The sequence below is a fragment of the Pholcus phalangioides genome, unplaced genomic scaffold (genome assembly GCF_987345545.1).
Source record: "Pholcus phalangioides strain wild (caught in Gottingen) unplaced genomic scaffold, Ppha-v1.0 ptg000017l_1, whole genome shotgun sequence".
Lineage (NCBI taxonomy): Eukaryota > Metazoa > Arthropoda > Arachnida > Araneae > Pholcidae > Pholcus > Pholcus phalangioides.
Genome location: NW_028301610.1, coordinates 15,692,089 through 15,717,284, shown reverse-complemented (window position 1 = coordinate 15,717,284; position 25,196 = coordinate 15,692,089). Strand labels below are relative to the sequence as shown.

The window sequence follows — 25,196 nt, the reverse complement described above, 5'->3', positions numbered from 1 at the left end:
TTTTCATTTTCTTTTGTGAAGAAATAATTCGCTTCAATGACCAAAAATTCTTGTTTAGGTGCCTTATATCACCTCTTCAAGTTTGTCCCATGAATTTAGAATCACCGTGTATAGTAGAAAGACGCATTCTACGTGAGAAAAGAAATCACTAACAGGGGAGTATCCCTTTTAGAACCGAGCATTCATTTTTTTGGATTTTCAAAATGTTTTTGCATTTTTGATTCTCAAAAAAAAAAAGGAATGAAGAACGTCAATGCCAGCAAATTTTTTTCAAAAATTATCATTTTTGTTTGTGAAGAAATAATTCACTTCGTTCCAATTTTTTCAACCAAGATAATGCACGGTATATTCGTCTTCGCATATCAATTTTTCTCCAGAATTTTACTGCTAAATTTTATGTGATTAATCACATTTTTCCCGTAGGTACTTTCACTTAGAAGCCTAAAAACACCCTGAAAGTTTAACTTTAAGTGCTGTGCTTTCTGGAAAGCCCCCGAAGTTTATATTTCTAACTAAAACCTTACGCAATCCTTTAAAAGTCAGGGCATAACACCCTGAGGTCAAAAGCAAAAATTCCACAGTAAGAAAAAGCAACCAAAACATTTGTAGCACCAGGGTCTGAAAGGGATACGAAAAAAAACGAAATCATTTCGCAAATATACTTCCAATTGTTTTCCAGATAAATTTCAAGATAGTTTCCAATATTCCGTCATTTTCCGTCATTTCCGATGGTTTTTTAGTTTTACCGTAATACTGCTTGAGAAAATCGCAATTATTCTTGTGAGGACCTTGTGCAGATAAAAAATCCTTGGTGTTCAGAACCTGCAGCATTTGAGTATCTGCTTCGTACATTGGCCAATTTTCATCAGGTTTCCTGAAAAACATCATGGAAAAATTTGGTCAAGAAATAAGACGATTTATATTTACAGTATAATTTGAAATTAGAGTTCATGGTCTCTAAATTTAAAATCGAACTTTTGGGGGAATAGTAGTGCACCGAAATTTGAAAGGCATCATTCAGTGAATGTACAGGGTGTCCCGTAAGTCCTTATTCGGTCTTTATCTCATCAACCGTTCGTCGCACAGGTATGGCTCTAATTTAAAAACGCTCAAAATGTGTTCCGAAATCATTCTGTATCAGTCTCGAGAGTGAAAATACGTTTCATAAAATAAAAAAATCGAAATTTTTATACGGTCCCCCGTCTCTAAATTCCGACTTCCCATTCTGTCCTCTAACATCGGATTAGAAAGTTAGTTTTCTGTCTATCCTGAGGCCCCCCCCCCCCAAAAAAAAATACACGTTTCTGGGTGCAGTGTTCATTGAGATATTTGAATTAAAAATTCGAAGAAAAATTAGGAAAGAACAGCAGCTGTCTGTTAGTTTATGTTGTTTTTTCCTCTTCTTCTATGGTATTCGAATTCAAATATCTCAGAGAAAAATTTCACTTGGAAATGTAGAATGTAGAATGTTGGTCTCAGCAAAGATAGGAAAACAAGTTTCTAACTGAAACTCTCTTTTATTTTATGAAGCACTGTATTTTCGCTCTCGAAGTTGATACATATAGTGATTTCATTTTTTTAAATTAGAACCATACCTCTACGATGAACGGTTGATGAGTCGAAAGCCGAATCAAGACTTGAAGAACACCCTGTATACAGTGTGAAAATTTGAGTCCGTTTCATTTCGAACGACTCGTAAACCGTTGGTTATAGAAATAGAAATATTCTTTCAATTAGAGAAAGTATCCCAATATTGTGTCCATTTTAGACATGCGATCGCTTTAACTAGGGCCTCATATACAGACCTTAGGTCTTGATTCGGCCTTTTCCTCATCAACCGTTCGTTGAAGAGGTATGGTTCCAATTTAAAAAATACTCAAAATGTGTTCAGAAATCACCCTGTATCAGTTTGGGAATGAAAAAAATTACACGTCTAAAATGGGCAATATTAGGATACTTTTCTAATTGAAAGTATGTTTCTATAAGCAACGGTTTACGAGTTATTTGAGCTAAATCGGACTTTAGTTTTCATCCCGTATATGTAAATTACAAACGGGTATAAACTTTCACCTATAAAGTTATGAAACTTTTAACATGGCGAAAACCTATGCTCTAATAGAGATATCATTAACAATCCTATTTAACCATTGATTTATTTCAAATTTTTTGCACATGTTTTTGATTATGTGCGCCATCCTGTTGCTGGTACGAAGTTTTACATATCTTAGGCACTTAATTTTTTGTAAATTTTCAAAAAAAATGCATTAAAAACAGCTTGTGCGTTTGATAAAATAACACGACATCAATGTAATTGAATAAATATATTGACTCAAAATATAAGGAAACTGTTCGGTTCATGAAATGAAGCAAAAGGTTGAGATTTTATTTCAAGGTTGAGACTGAAATCTTATTTAAAATCAAATTTTTAATTAAAAATAAATAAATTTAAAATTCCAAAAAATTAAATTTAAAATTTCAAAAAAAAAATTAAATTTAAAATTTCAAAAAAAAATTAAATTTAAAATTTCAAAAAAAAATTAAATTTAAAATTTCAAAAAAAATTAAATTTAAAATTTCAAAAAAAAATTAAATTTAAAATTTCAAAAAAAAATTAAATTTAAAATTTCATAAACTTTTAGAATAAAATTTAATAAGATTGAGTTAAAATGTGAAGTCTCAACTTTTTGCTTTATTTTATGAACTGAACAGTTTCCTTTATACTTTGAATTAGTTTTTATTGAATTACATTGATGTCATGGTGTTTCATCATGTGCGCAAGCTACTTTTAATGCATTTTGTTTTGAAAATTTACATATCCAAGATATGTGAAGCTTTATACCAGTATAGGATAGCACATACAATCAAGAACATATGCAAAAAAATTTGCAATAAATCGATGGTTAAATAGTATTTTTAATGATATTTATATTAGAGCATAGTCTTTCACCATGTAAAAAGGTACGAGACCCCTTAAATGAAGTGTTTGAAAATTTATTGTGCTACATAAAACAAATACAAGGCCACAACAGGCAAAATGCCCAACGACGTGGCTGATAAAAAGATGCTCATAACAAATATGGATATCATATACACTGCTGGCCACCGTAAATGCAACACCCTGAAGGAAGCATGCAAATAATATGAAATTTACAACATGCATTAGCGGAGGTGAGATATGCAAATGATTAGAATTTCAGCGCAGACGCACATCACGCACGCCTGTGGCGCCACTTCAAAGCGCTATTTAAGGCTTGGAGATTTCGACGATTTGAAGTACGGCAATTATGTTTTTCTTGTGTTTTTTTCAAAAAAACGATCAATTATGCCTCGTAGTAAACAGCGATCATCTTTTGATCAAGTATCCGAGTTCGACAGAGGAAGGATAGTGGCCTACCGAGATTGTGGATTATCTTTCAGGGAAATCGGTAGTCGTGTTGGACGAAACCAAACAACTGTAATGCGGATATGTGATCGTTGGATGCAGGAGGGTACGACGGACCCACGTGTTCGATCACATCCACCTCAGTGCACCACTTCACGTGATGACAGGCGTATTGTGCGTATGGCAGTGATGGATCGCTCAGCCACATCACGAACCATAGCACAGCACATTCAGTCTGTACCGCATCATCCAGTGTCTCGCGTACCATTCGACGCCGTTTACAGCAGAGTGGTCTGTCCGCAAGACGTCCATTGCTTCGTCTACCCTTGACGCAGAACCACAGACGTCTCCGCCGCCAATGGTGCGATGAAAGAAGGATGTGGACGGCACAATGGAATGAAATTGTCTTTACTGACGAGTCACGCTTCTGTCTGCAACACCACGATGGTCGGATTCGAGTCTGGAGACACCGTGGAGAGAGGATGCTGAACAGCTGCGTTATGCACCGCCACACTGGTCCTGCACCGGGTATTATGGTATGGGGCGGTATTGGATATCACTCTCGCACTCCTCTAGTCATGGCCCACACATCCAGGAGTAGGGGCCCCTAGGCTGGGATCTTTCACGGGCCCCCCTGGTCAGACTTCTCACGGGCCCTTCTATAGTTCATGTATAGCGTGAAAACGCAAAAAATTATGAGAATTATCCCGGGCCCCAGGGCTAGAGCCCTGTAAGCCCCGGCCTTGTGGGGGCCATGCCTCTAGTACGCATTGCCGGTACTTTAAAAAGCCAGCGCTACATCTCCGAGATGTTGGAGCCAGTTGTCCTTCCTTACCTTCAGGGCTTGCCCACAGCCATATTTCAACAGGATAATGCGCGACCACACGTGGCACGCATTGTCCAAAGGTTCTTCGTCAATCGCCAGATTGAATTGCTTCCCTGGCCAGCTCGCTCTCCGGATCTTTCGCCGATAGAAAACATGTGGTCCATGGTTGCTCAACGATTGACCCAGATTACATCCCCAGCTGCCACACCAGATCAACTTTGGCAACGCGTGGAAGCTGTTTGGTCTGCTGTACCCCATGAACACATCCAAAGTCTCTTTGAATCAATGCCGAGGCGTGTGGCAGCGGTGATCTCCAACAATCGCGGCTACTCTGGCTACTGATTTTGGCAGGAACCACACTTCACAGAAGTCTATAAATTTAATCATTTGATGCTTGGTCAACATGTTATCTACAAAATAAATATTGTTGCGATATCTCTTGTCTTTCTTGGTGTTGCAATTTGGGTGGCCAGCAGTGTATTTCTAAAATACAGCAACCCAATTAAAAATGCAATTACAAAAACTATACTGAATAACATGATAACATAAGTATCATTTGACATATTTTAGAAACTAACTTACCCAAATTTTGCAAAATTGGTCCAGAGTTTCATGATCCTGGTGCTGAAGTCCACTTCAATAGGATCGTAGTCCCTTGGTGTGTTAAGCGGCTGTCCAAATACAAACTGGACTTCTTCAAAGTGTACAACACCCATCCATGGTGTCCAAGGTGAATTACTGGGCCTGTGGGTGAAGAAATAGTAGTAAACGTTGTTATTCCTTTTCGCGAACTCTTCTGCGTGGTAAACTGTTGGGCACAACAACGTGAAATCCCCAGAAGCCGTGTATACTCGTTTCCGAATTTTATTCTCATCATCATCTTTCACGTCACCTAGATAGAACTCTACAGCCTCGTCTGGATTAGGAATTCTTGAAAAAGTTTTTTTGATGAGCATCTCACCATAACTCTTATTGACTAAAGTGTTTTTTTCTCCAAAAAAACCAAACTCCTCTGGATGACTAGTCGTGAGTTGGAATGAACCTTCATCTTCAACATTCCCGATTAGGATATCTGTAGGGTTGAATTCTCCATTCTTGAGGGATTCTTGCGGGTCTTCTCCAACTATGTCATCTCCATATGTTGGCAAAAATGTTCTCGACGAATGCGGATACATCTCACCAAGAACTTTCACCAATGTGTTTGCTTCGATACCTATTAAGGTTGAACGAGAACAATGTAAGTACTGTAAAATACTATTTAATACATGAGACTTACGGATAATTCATCGCCATGCAATATTCACCGCTGGGAAAATTCAAGAGTTTGACTCGAGTCAGTGAGCCAGTAAGTGAGCTAGGAATGACCGAGTGCGTGAGTCAGTAAATGATACAGTAGTCAGTGAGTGAGTGAAAGAGTGGTTATAACGTTGGTGAATGAGTGACTTAGAGTAAGTGACCTAGTGAGTGAGTGAGCGAGCGAGTGACTTAGAGTAAGTGACCTAGTGAGTGAGTGAGCGAGCGAGCGAATGTCATAGTGAGTGACCTAGTGGTAGACCGAGTGATCTAGTGAATGAGTAACCTACGTAGTAAGTAATGCGTGACCTGGTGGTTGAGTGTGTGACAGAATGAGTAACCTAGTCAGGGAGTAACAGTGAGTGACCTAGTTAGTCAGTGGGTGAGTGAGGGAGTGACAGAGTGAGCAACCTATTTAGCTGATGATAGTATAAGTGATTTAGTGAGTGAATGACAAGGTGAGCGACCTAGTGAGTGAATGATAAGGTGAGCAACCTAGTGAGCGAATGACCTAGGAAGCAAGTGAGCGATTTAACGAGTAAGTGAATGACCTAGTGAGTAAGTGAGTGACCTAGGGAGTAAAGGAGTCATTCATCCACTCACTCACTCGTTCACTTGTTCACTCGATCATTCACTAATTTCGAACTGTTGTCGCTGAATTTTCTGGTGGTGAATTTTCCGGATACGTTAATGCGCATCAGTAAAGTGAAAGCGTATGAATCACACTCTGTACATAGTTGAGTGAGTGAGAATCTGATAATGAAACCTCTCCACCCCCCAAAAATATATACCGAGTGGTTTACTTGAAGCACACACACACTTACCTCTCAGACATTGAACAACAACTTTGGGATTTTCCTTGAGAGTGAGTGTTTCGTTGGCACAATTTACATTCTCGGCCAGTTTTTGCCCCATTTCCAAGTCACCATCATTGCCAGCTGCAAGTGAAAAAGCTGATCCACTCATGAGGATGGCGCGTTTGTATAAACCCTTTGTCATCGGCGAAACTGTGAGCAAGGACACGGCGATCGATCCTGCACTCTGACCGAATATTGTAATGCTTGTAGGATCGCCGCCGAAAACATCTATGTTCTCGTTCACCCATCTTAATGCAAGGATCATGTCAGAAATTCCTTGAAAAAATAAAATGCTCTAAAAATTATATATACAGGGTGATTATATAATTAAAGTTTCCGTACTCTGGGTAGTTTTTCCTCAAAAACTGCTTTTCCGAATACAACCAAATTTTTAGGATATCTTAATCAGACCATGGGAGAGAGGTTTTTTGAAATAAAAAATAGTTCAATTTTCGGCCACGTGGTGAAAAAAGTGGAGGTTTTTTTATTGAATTTTCCTTTTTCTCATGGACCATGAAGCGTATATACCAAGTTTCAATAGAATACGTCCTCTAGAACGGGAGTTACATAGGTCTGAGTAGTTTCAGTATACTGACACTACTCAGACCTATGACGCTCCCGTTCTGATGGAGATATTCCATTGAAACTTGGCATATGTATATGCGCTATATGGTCCATGGCAAAAAGGAAAATTCAATAAAAAGCACCACTTTTCACTTGGTCTTTGGAAATTGAACTTATTTTTCATAAATCTCTCTCCCATGGTCTCATTAAGATATCCTAAAAATTTGGCTGCATTCGGAAAAGCAGTTTTTGAGAAAAACTATTCAGAGTGCGGAAACTTTAATTACAATCACCATGTGAATAAACTGACAATACTGAGACGTACGTAGGGCCCACTCTAATGGAGGTATTTTGATGAAACTTGGTATATTGGATACGTGAACCATGGGCAAAAGAAAGATTCAATTAAAAAAGTTCATTTTTTGACCACGAGGTGAAAAAATGGCGCTTTTTGACGTGAATACGTTTTTTAAATTATCTGATAATACTGGGTGCATTCGCAAAAAAGTTGAGGAACGAAACAATTCAAACGCTCATATCTCAGGAAGTATTCAGAATATATCGGCGTTTTTGATGTCTGCGGGTAGATCTTGCTAACATTAATCCGACGATACCACTTTGGTTTTAATACCTTTCCCAGACCGAATGGCCCACATTCGTAACGAAATTGTTTTACGCTATATCTCGAGAGGTTCTCAACGCAAATAGAAGCCATTGGTGTCATCTGATGGGCATTTCTAAGACAAATCCAATAAGACTGCTCTGGTTTTATTACCTCTTCCAGTCTTGGCACCAGGCTCGCGGCCTTTCGTAACGAAATTGTTTCACGTATTATGTCAGGGATTATGTACGTATTCGCTTACGCTATCTTAGTTGTTCACATCACAAATAGACGACATCGGCATCGTCTCTTAGCTATCCCAAAGACGAATCCTATGATATCCATTTCATTAAATCAATACGCCTACCTACCACGCGATTCACGGCACAAAAAAACATATTCACGATACAGCCTACCCCAATTTTTTATCGCAGTTATCTTTTTACCATGGTCCTAGTAACGTATATATTAAGTTTTAATAAAATATGTCCGCCACACACACGCGAAGGGCACTAGAAACGTCGGAGTAGTGTCACTATAAGTAAGTTGAGTAATGTCAGTTTGATTATACTGTCACTACTCCGACCTATGTAATGCCCGTTGTGGCGGCGTATTTCATTGAAACTTGATGTAGTATACGTTATTTGCACTATGGGCAAAAGATAACAGCGATAAAAGCGAAATTTTATGACTTGTGGTTGTCAAAAATTGAACTATTTTTTAAAGAATCTTTCTTTTTCCTATATGGTCCATATATCCTATATATCAAGTTTCATCAAAATGCCTCCATCAGAATGGGCACCACATACGTCGGAGTAGTGTCGGTTTATTTATCACCACCCTGTAATTATAAACATAACATGAGAAGTCCATTGAAATAGATTGAATATGGAATAAACCTATGTACAGGGTGGAAGAAAGTCCCTAGTCCACATTTCACTGGCGAGCCGTTGATCCTAGAGACATATTTCCATTTGAAAAAAAAGGATCCAAATAACGTTAGACCTCAGATGCGTCATTCATATTGTGAATTATTATACAAATACAAATACAAATACAACGCCACAACAGGCAAATTGCCCAACGAGGTGGCTGACTTAAGAACATCATGGATCCCCGAGCCATTTTTTGGAGTCCCTACCTACCACTGCTACACCACACATGCACCCCCCCCCCCCGCGGAACCCCCCAACGAACCCCCAACGAATCGGTACATGCGGGAATGTGAGTGTACGTGTAGTGCAACCTGACGTAAAGTTTGTTTCGGTGTAATGCTTGTTATGTGTAGTGCTGTCATCTGCCCCCAATTTTTCTAACTATGAGTGAAGTGTTATGGTTGAATGATTTACCGTTGTAGGACTGTTGCTCTCTGTGGCGAGACTTTTTAACGGGGAGATCGGCTCGCATTTGCGCCTTGAAGTTGGGAACCACAGAAAACCAACTTCAGCCGACCACCACTGTGGGGTTCGAACCCGGATCCTCGCATCACGAGTCCGGCACTGTAACCACTCGACCACCACAGCGGCTATTATATATTTGTTAAAATACAGAAACTGACTTTTTATACGGACACACTGTCCTCAAAAATCCAATTACAAAGTTGTTGCCTGTCTCTCCCGAGGCCAAAAACAAAATCCCTTTTCCAAGTGAAATTCACTGAGATATTTGAATTCAAAAATTGGAGAATAATTCGAGAAGAACAGTAAAAACTAATGGACAACGCTTCTTTCCCTTATTTATGCTGTTCGTTCCCAACTTTTCTGAGATTTTTGAATTTGAATATCTCAGCAAATACTGCAGTTAAAAGCATAGGATATCTTTTGTTGGACTCAGAAGAGACAGGACAATAACTTTCTAATTGGATTTTTGAGGATAGGGTGTCCGTATAAAAAGTTAGTTTTTGTATTTTAGTAATTATATACAGCCCCTTGTGGAATATGAATGACTTATCTGAGGCCTTTACGCTATTTTGATACTTTTTCTAATTGGGTGTATGCCTCTAGGATCAACGGTTCACCTGTAAAATGTGGTCAAGGGACTTTCCTTATGACCCTGTACATAAAATTGATTCTCTGTGTGTGTGCCTGTGTGACTGTATGTTCTCTGTACAAATCTACAATTGAGGGAGTCAGAATGGTGTAAGAGTCGATTAATCCTCATTTTGCGAAAAAGAATGATTTGCTAGAATTGTTTTCATAAGTTCCCACATGTTAAAAATTTTGTGATTTAACAATCTAGAGGCGAAATATTGAAGTTCAGACTAATGAAGTTGGGTGTTATGTATAATTGCCGGTAAAAGTGATAAATTTAGGGAAATTTATAAAACTTAACAAAATTGCCTGCGATTATACATTATAACCGGACTTATCACATTCACCGCGTAATACATATATGTTATGTGACAAACATGATAAATCCGGTGATAATCAACGGTTTTATATTGGCTTATCAATAGCAAAGAAAAGTTTTTCTGGGCAATTTTTCAATCTTTTTTGAATACCACAGTCGGAACCCATACTTCTAGAACTTCCACGCTATAACTATAATAGTATAAGAAGGTTTTAGTGGAACGCCAATCCAAATGGCTCTACAGTCGTGTGCAAAAACCGCATCTTGCATCGCTTGTTAGTGACGCAATTATAATCTTAGCAAAGAGCAGTAACTCCATGTTAAAATCCTATGCATAGGTTGGAATAACGCGCCCCGGTCAGCGTGATAGTGGTTATTAGATTTATTCCCTGAAGACGACACCCATAGTGTGTTGAAAAATGCATTCTTCATTTGTGATTTTTTTTCATATCTCAACGAACCGAAACTTTCGAACTTGATTCATTACCTGAATGAGGTTTTTAGGAGAGAGTTCTGATTGACTGCGGCCACCATTTCTTCCAGGTCTAACTCTACTTTATCGTTACTTACCAATATAATCTTGAACAGAATTTCTAAAATCAGGTGCATTCTCATTAATTTCAGATTCATCATGAATAAGAGAATAAAAACTAACTTACCCATGTTGCCTGGAGCATCATCAGTTCCACTGTATAAAAATCCAAGGGGTCCAAGTCGGTAATTGATTGTCACCACTATTACATCACCTGTCACAGCTAAAGCTCTCGAATCGTAGATTGGCGCTCTATTGGATCCAACGAAAAATCCACCGCCGTATAACCAGAAGAGTACACTCCTCTTTCCGTTCGTCTGGGAAGACGGAGTGAATATATTTAAGTAAAGGCAATCTTCATTATGACCTGGTGCGCCATCGTACCATGGAAAAGGTGCTGGTGTGTATTGCGGACATGCCGGAGGATTTTGATCAGCTATAATAGTCTTGTTCCATGCTTCTGGTCGTTCAGATAATTTAAACCTAAGATTTCCGAGAGGTGGCTTAGCGAACGGAACCGACAAATAAGCATCAACGTCCACTGCATTGAAAGACACCCTCTTGCCTTGGATTTTTCCTAGTTTGGTTTTGACTTCGGGTGGAGGAATAATGCCAGGAGGAGCCTGAGCTGCTGCTATGCACGCCATCAATATCAAGCACAAGCAGAACGTATACTACCGGTAAAATTAAAGAGAGAAAATGAAAAGTATTCATCATAAATACATTTGTTTTTCGTTTTATAAATTTAGGAACATACTTTTCGGATTATGGAATGACAGTGCTGCACAGTAATACCCCGACTTACGCGAACTTGAAGTTACGCGGTTTTCATGAAAATATTGCGCACGTTTCTCAAATTCACGCATAATCACAGGATAATTGCTAAATTGATAGTGATTAATTTATTGTTTTAATCAAGTAAGAACTGTTTGGTCGATCAGGACAGCGTATGTACTGAGTTAAGCTGGTTTCTGAGGCTACAGTATAAGCTAATTATAAGTTGTTAAAGATGCAAACTTTCTCGCGATTCCTCGAAATATTATTCCAAGGCTTGTTGCCATTTTTACGGTCTGGTCACTATTTAATACTTGAAGTCCAACGCTTTGCCAGCCTTAATAAGTTTTATTTAATGTGATGCTTATCACTAATAATTCACCGGGTCTGCAATTCTTAATTAATTCAAACCCACGAGTGAAAGTTGTTTTCTTCCCTCTGCAACCAAGCTTTTGTGGAAATATTTGAAGCTAACTATACACGAAGTTCGTTTGCACATATTTTAGGGAATATATGTACCTTTTAAATTCATAAGTTGTGCCCACGAAATAACTTGGATTTTATGTAGCCATTATGATAAAAGTAAAATTTCATTAACTTTTTCTATTTAAAAAGTATGTTATTCAGGAATATAACTGCATTTTCAATTTTACTTCTTACCGAACGATAAATTTTGGTCCCAATTAACTAATATTTATAAGTCTTCATGCAAAATCACGCGGTTATTGCCGGTGCCAATTATATAGCGTGTGACTTCGGGGAATAACCGAATTCTTCAAATCACGGAAATCGATTTAACAGTCAGTTTGAAGAACGAAAAAATTGCAAAATTGCTTATTTTTGGGTGTGCGGGGAAAGTACAGTATACAGGGTGTCCTGTAAGTGCTAATGCGGCCTTTATCTCATCGACCATTCGTCGTAGAGGTAGTTTCAGTTTAAGAAATGCTCAAAAAGCGTTCAAAAATTGCCTGTCCCAGTTTTGAGAGTGAAAATACAGTGTGTAACAAAATAAAAATCTAAATTTTTATATGGCTCCCTAACTTTCGATTAGAAAGTTGTTGCCCTGTCTCTCCTGAGGAAAACAAAAAAAAAAATTCCAAGTTTCTGAATGCAATATCCACTGAGATGTTCGAATTCAAAAAACAGAGAAAAGTTAGGAAAGGACAGCATAAAGGAGGGAAAGCAGCATTGTCCGTTAGTTTTTGCTGTTCTTTTATAACTTTTCTCCGATTTTTGAATCAAAATATATCAGCCAATATTGCAGTTAAAAAAAAAATGTTTTTTTTTTGTTGCGCTCAGAAGAGACAGGGCAAAAACTTTTCGCAATTAGAAGTTGGAAGAAAAGGGGGACCGTATAAAAATTTAGATTGTTTATTTTGTATGTCACTGGTATTTTCACTCTCAAACTAGTACAGGGTATTTTTTGAACACCTTTTGAGCGTTTTTTAAATTGGAATCAACTTCTACGACAGGTGGTTGATGAGATAAAGACCGCATCAACACTTACAGGACACCCTGTATAAATAAGTGCTTCACCATTTGCCATTTCATTTCATTTTAAAATGAGATTTAAATTTATTCTTTCAGTAAGAATGAAATGCAGTTGAATCCCGTTTCAACGAATACCGTTACAGCGAAAATCTCGTTTTAACGAACACTTTTCTAATCCTCCAGATAAGTTAACACGGGAATAAAATGCTAAAACCTGGGATTCCTTTATAACGAAATTTCGTTATAACAAAGTGATTTCTCCGGTCTCTTGGAGTTCGTTATAACGGGATTCGACTGCATACCATCTTTTTTTTACATTATAATTCGCGTTTGGACGCCTTCATTGGTTGAAGCCGTCGGCCACGTCACTATTTTAATAATGGAAACTTATAAATATTTCTTCAAAATTGTGCATTTCTTTATTCACTAGAATTTTTTTTTATTGTGTAGGCTCGATTAGTGGGAAAAATCATTGGTTAAACGGGTCCTTCTCTCGGTTTTTCCACAAGAGACCTTGTCATTATATCAGTCATCTAAGGGCCGCAGGTTGGTCTCTCCTGGATTTGGCTGGCTGATAATCATAAAGTATTTAGTGAAGAAACCAAAAAAAGAATCCACTGGACAAATGATTTTATACTAATCTATAAAGGCCAAATTAAGACTTACAGGACACTCTGTATATAAGGTGACCATGTGACCCGTATTTTACTGACATTCCCGTAATTTTGGCCATCTCAACTTTTTTTTTTCATAAAATGTTCCGTTTTCCCTCATTTTCAACGAAGTTCATTTCAATTTTTGATATCGAGAATTAAGATTAGATTTTCATGAGTTATAAATTACATAGTGAGAATTATGAATCTCTCATTATTAGTTATACAGTAGAGCATCGATTATCCGAAACAATTGAGGACTGGGAGTGTTCGGATAACTGATTTTTGGGATAACCGATCATCTACGGAAAAAATTTGTACCAGTGTCATAGGAGCAATGGTCCAAAATAGTCCAAAATGGCTAAGTCCAAAATTTTCTTTTGCTTCAGAGCTGACCCGGTTTTTTTTGCCGCTAAATCTCAGAAACGTTTCATAAAGACAGCAATTGGACAGCATCACATTCATCTCGTTTTTCCAACCACTTCATATCTGTCTCAAGACAGTGGAACACTTGCCGACTGGAATACTTTCGGTCAACCGATATTTCGGTTGATCGGTGTACGGATAATCGATGCTCTACTGTAGCCGTATAATTATATTCATCCCAAATATTTGTCAAACATACATTGCAGGGTGCATAGGTAGCAGCACGTACTGCGTTTTACTGGCGAAACGTTGATCTTTGAGCAGTGGTTTTTTACATAGCAAAAAAAATTTTTTCTGTGCTTTGCATCCCTTAAATTTTTCCCCCCGGAATTACCTTCCCTAGTTCTTTCTCTCCCCCCCCCCCCGTTACTTGTAATTCTCGGTATTCAAAAAAGTAAAATCCTATTCCCGATGAGGGAGCCAAAAAGTTCATTTGCTTAGTTAAAAGCAGGGGTCCTTGGAGAAAACAATTAACTCATTGATTAGAGATGTAGGTTTTCACGGCCGAATATAAAAAGTATCCATAGATTTCGGGATGTCTTGTCGTGTTCGAAGCGTTTTTCCTGCAGACGTTTCGCCCACTACTGAGGTAGCCATCGTCGGTGCAGTTATGGCAAGCAAGAAGACGAAACGACCTCTTCGAAAGACTGTCGGCTATTGATGTCATCACTTGTCCCACACTACAATGACGATGCAGATTCCAAGGCGTCTCCATTCGAAGCACCAGTAGATCACGGTCTGGTCTTCCGCGGGGGTCGTTTCCTTACCCTGCACCGATGATGTCTACTACAGTAGTGGACGAAGCAAACCCTTTTTAACACGGTTAATCGGTTGCGTTTTCGGTCCACCAGCCTTTCTATTTGCCCCCCCCCCTCCCCCCAGTAAAAAGAAAAAAGGTTTAGTCTTAGGCTGTGACCCATTCTTTTTTTGTCAATGACACCTGCCACAATGTTGTATACCCTTTCCTCAACGTGGCCCATCAGTTTAAATTTCTTATAAAATGGCCTGGGACAAAACGTCTGCTGATAAAAGCCGCAAACATAACAGGCCGAAAAGTATGAATACTTTTAATTAACTCATTGTTTTTACATTGCTATACAGGGTGTCTTGTAAGTACTAATGCGGCCTTTATCTCATCTACCATCCATCGTAGAGGTATGATTCCAATTTAAAACGTGCTCAAAAAGAGTTCAAAAATTACAATGTACCAGTTTTTGAAAGTGAAGATACAGCGTGTCACAAAATAAAAAAAACTAAATTTTTATATGGTCTCCAACTTCAAATTAGAAATTGTTGTCCAACAGAAGAAAACCCGTATTTATTGGACGGTCGCCATCGTTAGGCAAAGATTACACTATAAAACTTTGAAAAAAGATATTTTACAAAACTTGAGAAAAACAATCAATAACCCGATTGGTAACATTCACTCGAATAGAACCAATTGGCTTAATTTGTCGCATTTTTCAAGTTTTATAAAAGAATTTTATAAATCTTCTATACTGTATTTCTGGTATTAGGGCGAGAAATTTCAGTATGAGAAAATGACACGATAATTATACAGGCTGTCCTGTAAATGCTAATGCGGCCTTTATCTCATCAACCGTTCGTGGTAGAGGTATAATTGTATTTTAAAAAATGCTCAAAAGTCGTTAAAAAATTACCCTGTACCAGTTTTGAGAGTGAAAATGCAGTGCGTCACAAAATAGAAAAAAAAAACTAAATTTTTAGGCGGTCCCCCCATGCTCTCTAATTTCCAATTAGGAAGTTGTTACCGGTATCTCTTGAGAGACCAACAGAAAAAATTCCATGTTTCTAAGCAAAAAATTCAATATTCGCTAAGATATTTTTGAATTCAAAAATAGGAGAAAAGTTATAAACGAACAGCCGAAACTTAACGGACAGCGCTCCTTTTCTCATTTATGCTGGCCTTTCTCAATTTTTCTCCGATTTTGAATTAAAATATCTCATCGAATATTACCATTGGAAATTGGAATTTTTTTTGTTGAATTTTCTTGTTTTGTTGAGGACAACGACTTTCCAATTGGAAGTTAGAGGCCAGGGGGGAACCGTATAAATATCTGGAATTTTTATTTTGTTACACACTGTATTTTCACTCTCAAACTCTCAAAACTGGTACAGGGTCATTTTTGAACATTTTTTGAGCATTTTTTAAACTGGAACTGTACCTCCACGATGGACAGTTGATGAGATAAACGCCGCATTAGCACTTAAAGTACACCCTGTATACAGAATAATATTTTGTAAAGAGGGTCTAATGGCCCAGGAGCTTTGTGGATTTCATCTTTCTGGCAAAAAGTGTCCGAGGAACACAAAACGTTAAGAATCGTGGGCCAAACCTTTTCCTAGGAAAACACTGAAGGAGAAAAATAAAAAAAGGAGTCACACACACACACACACACACACGCGCGCGCGAAAGAAATTGTTTAAAAAAATTTGAACTGATATAAAAGTGACGGGAGTTGTGAAAAGCTTCAAGCCTTAATAGAAAAATTCATTCTCAAATTGCCGCCTTAAAAATCAAATTGACCCACGTTGGGAATCACCGTCCTAGAGGCATACTTCCAGTTAGAAAAAAGTATACAAATAACGTGTAGACCTTAGATACGTCATTCATGATGCAAGGGGTTGCATAGTTACATGCCCAAAATCCAATTCCCATGTGCCCAAAAATCCAATGAGAAAGCTGTTGCCCTGTCCCTCCCAATGCCAGCAAAAAAAAATAATAAAAAAAATCCACATTTCTAAGTGAGATATTCAATAAAATAGCATTAAATGCAGGTAAAACGTTTTACCCGGCTTTAATCAGCACCTCCTAGAGATAGAAGGCCTCTACACTGTTTGCGATAAACGTCATTCAGGCTACCTAGCAAGTTCGCCACATTTTGAAACACAGTATCCTATTTCGTTTCTTCTTATTTTGGCGTAGAATCTTCCTGATTGACTCACAAATACCGCATAGTGATTGGATGTGCGGCATAGAAATCGCCAATTCTGAGCCCGATCATTTCTTTTCCGCACAACAATGATACTGGCACGAGCAGGGAATTTTTTTCCCTAAATATTCTGAGAGAAAATGAACTACTTACTGACGTCACAAGCAGACTACGGAGGCCTTCTATCTTTAGGACGTGCTGGTTCAATGCTGTTTTTACCAAACTTGCCCCCGGTTTTCGAATTCGAACATCCCAGTGAATGTGGGACTTAGAAACGTAGAATTGTTTTAGTTGGCCTCACGAGAAACAGCGCAACAACTTTCTCTTTAGGGACACCTGTATAAAACTTTAGGTCTTGATATACAGGGTGATTATAATTAAAGTTCCCGTACTCATTCGAATAGACCCAAATTTTCAAGATATCTTAATGACACCATGGGAGAGAGATTTATGCAATAAAAAAAAGGGTTTTTTTTTACCACGAGGTGAATAATTGAAGTTTCAACAGAATACGCCCACTACGGGCATCGCAAAGATTCGAGTAGTTTCAGTATGCTGACACTGCTCAGACCCATGTAGCACCCATCAGTATACTACTTCTACTTTACCGCACACCAACTCCATTCATATATCGCCATACGGCAATTTGTAATTAGTGGAGGTGGGTAGGAAGTGAAGGCACCATCTATCGGTGGTCGCCCCAAGATAAAGAACTTGTTTCTGATGCTCTTAGGCCGGAATCGAACCCACGGACCTTTCCGGTAAACTTCATAGTGGAAGACGAGCGTCTTACCACTGCGCCTCTCGTCAGTATACTGACACTACTCAGACGCATGAAGCGCCAGTTCTGGGTGCACGTATTAAATCGGAACTTGGTACATGCGCTATATGGACCAGGGGGAAAAGGAAAATTAAAACAAAAGCACCTGGTTTTCAAAAATTGAACTATTTTTTTTTATTGCATAAATCTCTCCAATGGTCTCATTAAGACATTCTGAAAATTAGGCTCTATTCTTATTATTATGAGTACGGGAACTTTGATTACAATCACCGGCCGGATTAGTAGCACGGACAAGAAAAAGTTAACCATCATCAAACAAGGACATGTAAAAAAATCTGCCGGTCTTCAAAGTCTTTACGACTTTTGCACTTGGATTTTACAGTATTTGTCAAGTGGGCGAGCGTGGAATTAAATATGGAAATTGACACGCGCTACACACATCATAAAAGCGAACCTTTTATACCTTCCGTCAAACTTTATCTAACGCAATCTATTTTATATATCCTCAAACATCTAAATCTTTGAATTTGCGTGGAAATTCTCAATGTTTACTTTGCAAATTTTTTTCCCTTTAAAAATATTTTTACAGTCAAAAGTTCACGTAAAACCATGATTTATAACTACTATAGAACTAATTCATGGTACATAAGGGGCCGTTCAAGTATTACGTCAGCAAATTTTTAGCCATTTTCTATCCCCCACCCCTGTCAGCAAAAGTCAGCAAAATTTCGTCAGCTCAGCCCCCTACCTCCTAAGGCATATTTGTGAGATCAGAGACGTAAGCGGGGGAAGGGGGGGGGGCGTGAGCTCGTCGTTCCCCCCTCCCCTCTAAAAAAATTTACTTTTTTAACGCAAATAGTATTTAAAAAAAAAATCGAAATTTTTGAACGAAAATATCTTTATATCTTGTTATAAAGATAGCCCCCAATGCTGTGCGGTTCTACATCACTCAAGTTACCCGCGGCACATTCTCAGATCACTTGTATGACGCGCGGCACAAGTCCAGAGCACTTAAGCGGCCCGCGACACATTAACAGATCACTTGGATCCGATAAATATTTAGAGATCACTATAAAGTGGCTCTGTATGGGACTCAATAGGGAGAATGTTAGTTCAGGTGACCACAAACTAGCGAAAGGTTTCCTAGTTTTTGGCGCACCGAGTAAGATATTTTATATTTTTATAAAGGGTGGTTGATGACATGGGCATTATACAACTCTCCCCCCCCCACGCTTGTCATCAAAAGTCAGCAAATCGGAACCCCTCTCCCCATCGATGCTGACGTAATACTTGAATGACCCCTAATCAAAAAATGGAAAAATCGTGATAGCTCAAAAAATATGCTACAAAATTGGACGAAATTTGATGATAATCTTTATACCATATAGACTCTGAAAACATAAGTTTGTGACACAAAGGGTTCTACACCAAGTCCACACTCAACCTTTTGGAGAGTTTGGGCAACTTCATTGGTTTGAAATGTGTCGCGGACCACTTGAGTCATCTGGAAATGCGCCTCGAGTCTGTCAGGGGAGCTAAAAATGCGCCGCTAATCTTTCAGGTGATCTAAAAGTGTGTCCACTTGAGTCATATGGAAATGTGTCGTGAGTCACTGAGGTGATCTGTGGACGTAGTAGCCCAGGTCACCAAGACACTCGCCTAAAGTACCAAAAGATGTCTGAAGGTGTCGCGAGTTCGATACCCGACTCGTCTTCGTCAGAATCTTTCCTGACGTGGGAGTACAACGGAAACGGTGGCAAAACACGACCACAGAAAAAGATTGCTCCCGCAGTTTAACCAACCTCTCGGTAAGATGTGTAAAAAAAAGCAAAAACGCTGCCGTTTGGAACCGGCAATAAACTGTAGGTCCCGATCTAATTAGCTCTCGTGTGCAGAAAATAACCTTGGTGCAACAAAAGTGATCAAATAACAGCTTGAGTGTTCTGGAAAAGTTTCGCGGGCAATTTAAGTGATTTGGAAATGTGCAAAAAAGGACCACATTTATCTATAAAGATGCAGCGAGCTGCTTAAGTGAACTGCAAGGCAGCGTACTTAGTAGGACGAAGAGGTACGTGATACAAGAATTGCGACTAGGAAGAAAGAATCGCATAAGGGTGGAGGAAGAGATGCCTATGCACAGTAAAAGAGGAGTAGGATAGAAAAATGACCGGAAGGGTTCTGAAATGTAAGTGTGTGATGATGATGATCTCCCTACAGAAGCTCTTTTTTTAAAGAGAGAAAGAAAAAAATGGAGAAAACGGACCAATCAGCAAATAGGGAAAATCAGCAGATCGAGCTGAAGACAAACAGGTTTGTTCAAATCGCGCACCTCGCTGAGTAGCCTCTCTCTCTCTCTCTCCTTCGTCTTGCTCTGGAGTATGTGCGGTGTAGAACAAAACAATACAATTGTTTTCGGCACTAGGATCTGTTATACACTCCCGTAGCTCTTGGTCGCTCCACTATGTGCGCAGGCTTAGTTTGCTGCGAGCCACTCGAATGACCTGGAAATGAGCCGTCGAGCTACTTAATCTGCAAAATGTACCACGTGACATCTAAGTGACTGAAGGTGTGCCGCGGATTGCTCAAGTAATCTGGATTGTTTGGTTATTTGTTGCGGGCCATATCAGAGGACTCAGAGGGTCATATTTGGCCCGTGAGACATGAGTTGAGCATGTATGGTCTACTTTTGCTGTTAATACAACAATCACAACAAGTCCGAAACACGGGTATCAAGATTAAAAACAGAAAATCTCTTGATTTGGAGTATAGTTGTTACGCACGGTAAATGTTATCCATCTGGTTGTTATTCATACTAAACCATCTATTATGCATAATCACCGACCATTTTGGTAAGTTTGACAAATTTTCCTAAATTTATCATTTTTACCGGCGATTATGCTCAGTACTCAAACGTCATTGGTAAATTTGAATTCAAATATCTCAGCCAATATTGTACATAGAAACATGGAATTACAGTAAAAACTCATTAAATCGTCACTCACGTTATCGAGAAATTATGACGGCGTAAGCAGAGTGGCGACTTAAGCGAAATACAGTCAGTTTCAATGTGCAGTATTGTGAAAATCGTATAATTTTAAAGTAATATAAAATTTATTAAAGTATGAATTATAAAATTACAGTATAGCTACCGTTTATAAGATTCACTGGTTGTAAGAATCAACCGCTTATAAGAATCAAAACGGCAAAATGAAATTCAAACGCTGTTTTAACATAGGGAAATCATCGGTTATAAGAATCAGATTTCCGCTTATAAGAATCAAACAAAAATTTTTTCTCTCACAAACTGCCACCGTTCACCAAAGTGGTGGGAATTCGTAGAATAATTTTGATTATTCACAAGGTTATTTGAAGGACATATTGTCATTATTATCTTTGAAGTAAAACTAATCTGATTCTTGTAGTGACAAGATAAAACACATTAAAAACTTAAAAATTTATTTAGCTGCATTGAGAAAAAAGTATAACGATAAAGAAAACATGAGGAGGCTGCGCCATCTGCACGGATTAAGACATACTACAAAATAACTACACAAAGAAGAAGCGTGAGAGGGTGCGCCATCTATATGAACTATGACGCACTAGAAAACCATCCCATATTGACTGTTGCCTTTTTCCACCAAACAGTAAGGATTACAGTTTTGCAGTAAAGCGAAATTCCTTCCACGAATGACAAAACTTATCCGCAAGAGATTTATGGTTAAAAACAAACAAAATAACAGTAGTCTTTTGTCAAAGATGTTACTAATAAGCGAATCTATCTAGAGCAGTGTTCCCCCAAGGTGTTTAATATTGCCCCTCGGGGCGATAGAAAGGTCGAGGGGGTGATAGAAGCTACGGGTATAACGTAGGATTCTATGGGTTGGCTTGAGTTGGGAGGGAGGCGATGATTGAAACAATATTCTGAAGAAGTGGGCGATGGAACAAAAAGTTTGGGAACCTCTGATCTAGAGTTACGCTCTCGGATGGCTCCCATATCCCGGAGCAGAGCCCCTAGGCTGGAATTTTTTGTGAGTCCCCGGGGTCCTAGGGCTGGAGCCCCGTCAGCTCCCACCCTTGAGAGTGTGCGTGGAAAAGGCATGACAATTGTACAGTTACTGTGCAACATTTTAGTCAGTCTATATTGACAACGAACGATGTCTAAGGAAAACGATATGTTATAGATGTTTGAACTAATTTAAAATTTTAGAAATTAAAAATATTCAATAAGAAATTAATAAGTTTTTTATTTGGTTTTTACTTTAAAAACATCATAATATCTCATCCGAAGCCCCCCCCCTCTCCCATCCCTTTTGTACTCCAGTGGTAAGTGGAAAAGTAACAGCAAAAAAACTTCCGGGTATAAGAATCAACCACTCGTAAGAATCAAAATGGCTGAACCAAACGTGATTCTATAAGCGGCGGCTACCGTATTAACAAAATTTATAGATTACAAAAGAAAAAAAAAACGAAATTCTTACCTTTTTTTGAGCTTTTTAAGTATTTTACTTATCATGGTAAAATACACTGGTGAGCTTATCACAGTAATTCATGATACCAAATACAAGGTAAATTAGAACACGGCCTAATTTTGACTTGAAGAGGTCCTAGGCAGGGCGGAGAGGACACTAGAAGGGTTCAATTTGGGAAAAAATGTCTGGTTTTTAATTTGAAGCTTTAAATTAGGGGGGGAGGGCATGCAGAAATTAGATCCAGCTTGAACAGTCCCTAAAGTTTCTAGAACAGTCCCTAAAGTTTCTAGAACAGTCCCTAAAGTTTCTAGAACAGTCCCTAAAGTTTCTAGAACAGTCCCTAAAGTTTCTAGAACTTTTGTTTTTTTAGTCGGCAAATGACTTACCACAACGTAACTTCCATTACTAGAGCTGTTCCGTTTTGGTACATCAAGCTTTTATGGCCACTTTTGAACATATGGCAATGCTGTTATCAAGCTTTTTCTTTAAAGGGAGCCATATATATAGAAATCATCTATTCTTCTCTCTAAAACTTTTCCGAAGTGGCGATTAACCGGAATTAGTAACGAGTAAAAGAGGGTTTAATAACATTTTTATATATAGAAGCTAGACGGGACCAAAGAAAAATAACGACTTAACCGGAGTGACGACTTATTAGGGTGACGAATTAACGCGGTTTTACTGTATTTTTGTTTGCTTCAGGAGAGGCAAGGCCATTACTTTCTAATTCGGTTTTTGAAGTCAGGGTGTGCGTGTAAAAAGTTAATTTTTATAGTTTATTAACTACGCAGCCCCTTGCAACATGAATGACGTATCTGAGTTCTATACGCTATTAGGATACTTTTTCTAAGTGGAAGTATTCTCCTAGAGCAGAGGTTCTCAACCGGTGCTCCAAGGAGCCCTTGGGGCTGTGAACTCTCCAGGAGCTCCGTGGCCGCTCGAGGCGAAAAAAAACCCAGTAAATTAATAAAAATAAATCAATAACATTGATGAATAATTAAAAAATAGGCCTACGAGAAGCTCCACCATAGACTTTTTTTTTACTAAAAATTCGAGTCAAAAAAAGGTTCAGAACCCCTGTCCTAGAGGAATAGGACAGTGTTTCTCAACCTCCCTGAATCCAAGGACCAGTGAAATTTCTGAAACAACTCGACGGACCACAAACTTACAACATGATGGTGCCCCGTATTGTGCGGGCCTGTCGCAACGGCCAGATTTTATACAGTAGTCCCGTTTTTTTCAACGAAGCTTATTTGAATTTGTAATGCTTACTAAACTCGTGAATGAAGATAATTTTTTGCGTATAAATAGTATTTTTTTTGATAATAATAAATATAGAACTACATTTTCCAATTCACAGTGATTTTCAGTAGTCCTTCATTTTTTAATCATTTGTAATTTTTCGGCAATTTTAGCAATAATTGTTGATTTTGCAGACTTATGGCAATGTTTTTTGGTTACAATTGATGATGTCCCGTATTTCGCTGTATTTAAGATTCTTGCTTCCCGTATTTTCCTTAATGAAATATGGTCACCAAATCAAAACGAATTGTTTTTATTTAAAAAAACATCTTTAATTTTATGATTGATATTTAGAAGTAGATTACCAAGTCTGCCCACGGACTACCTTTGTCATCGTCCGCAGACCATAGATTGAGAAACGCTGCTCTAGGATCAACGGTTTGCCAGTAAAATGCGGCAAAGAGAATATTATGGAATCACTCTGTATAGATACGCGCGTATATCTTCGATGATTTCAGAGGTAAAGGTTGAAAAAAAAGTATGAAAATTTTCTATATTCAGGGAATAATAACCAAGAAGATTATTTTAAATTATCAGATACAAATTATGTAAAAAAAGGTATCGCATCTAATGATTATTTGAGGATCTTATTTTCAAAAGGGAACATTTACACTTTTTTCCGAAATGCACTTTTTAACTGTTTAACAATCTTTGAGATAAACTCTGTCAGATTATGCAATCGGGATTATTCAAACAGGAATATTTTTTGTAGGAATCACAAAGTTAGTCGTTTCTATCAAAAAGGAACATATTCACCTTTTCCATTTACTTCGGTATTTTTCATCTCTCGATAACGGACACCAATGAGACTGAAAATTTTGTCCACTGACGAGGAGTGTATGGATAGTAAGATACACCGAGTCCCGTCGATGTAATTCAAAATTGCGTCCGTCAGTGGAGGTGTCCACTAACGGGAGCGTCCGTTTTGGGAGGTTCCACTGTAGAATGATCGTGTTTGTTATGTTAATGACAAGAAAGCAGTAAGGGTACCTTCCTGGGCTAATAGAAACCTTCTAGAATCAAGATCTGACGTAGAAATTTCCAATTTTTTAGACTCTTGACCAGCTCAAATTTCAATCAAAAGGTAACATTTCCACTATAATTTTCTTTCAAAACAGAACATTTCCAAAATTCAAATGTGGATAACTCCTTTGAATGTTGATAAAAAAAACCCGTAATATTTAAATATTCTTCTACCATTCCTACATGCTACCCTTGTGTTGGGCTGTTTTCTACTTCTGTAGAACAAACGTATTCCTCGGGAACACGTTTTTTTATTTCTATTGTAAATTCAGCAAAAATGGAAATGCTCCCTTTTGAAAATAAGCTCCTCATTTGAGAACTGCAATTTATTTCCTAGCTGAAATACGTGTACAACGACGATAAAATATAAACTCGATACTCTTAAAACCTACCTGTTTCAGGTGTTCCATGTCTCTGATAATACTTCTCCACGCGCACACACGAGGCTGTGATAGCGAATCAATTTCCGAAAGCAAACAAATGGCAGGTCGTTATATATAAGAATTTCGATCGCAATACTATTATAAGCAAGTTTACGCGATGCGCATGCTGTGTGTGTGTTCAGTATGGCTGGCAAACATATCGTTATTATAGGAAAATCATTCCCATTTTAATATGATAGATAACCTTGGACTTCGAAAAAATAATTGAATTGCACGGCAGAGAATGTGAACGCAGCATATTATTCTATCTCGCCCTGATATTGACTACTGATCGTTTCCTAATTTGCATTCTGTTTACCTAATCTTTCTATTTTTACCATATTTTCATTTATGTCTAGACGCTTTTATATCAATCTAATATGTTCATCTACCTATCACTTCATTGCAATTTACACTGCACGACATCTGCATGATATGAAAAAGGCATAGAGATGAAAGAAGAATGGCATGACAGAACAATTATATCATTGGAATAA

The 25,196-nt window shown here is 38.2% G+C and overlaps 1 protein-coding gene across 1 annotated transcript; it reads right to left on the bottom strand.

Annotated features, from left to right (window-relative positions):
- LOC149072444 (acetylcholinesterase-1-like) lies at nt 1–24,860 on the bottom strand. The gene is made up of 5 exons (XM_089246975.1): nt 24,670–24,860; nt 10,532–11,078; nt 6,326–6,634; nt 4,791–5,421; nt 1–874 (listed from the first exon to the last, which is right to left on the bottom strand). Exons 1-5 carry the CDS (start codon nt 24,685–24,687, stop codon nt 646–648), a joined length of 1,734 nt encoding a protein of 577 aa, XP_089103101.1. The 5' UTR covers nt 24,688–24,860; the 3' UTR covers nt 1–645.
- Between the last annotated feature and the right edge of the window lie 336 nt (nt 24,861–25,196).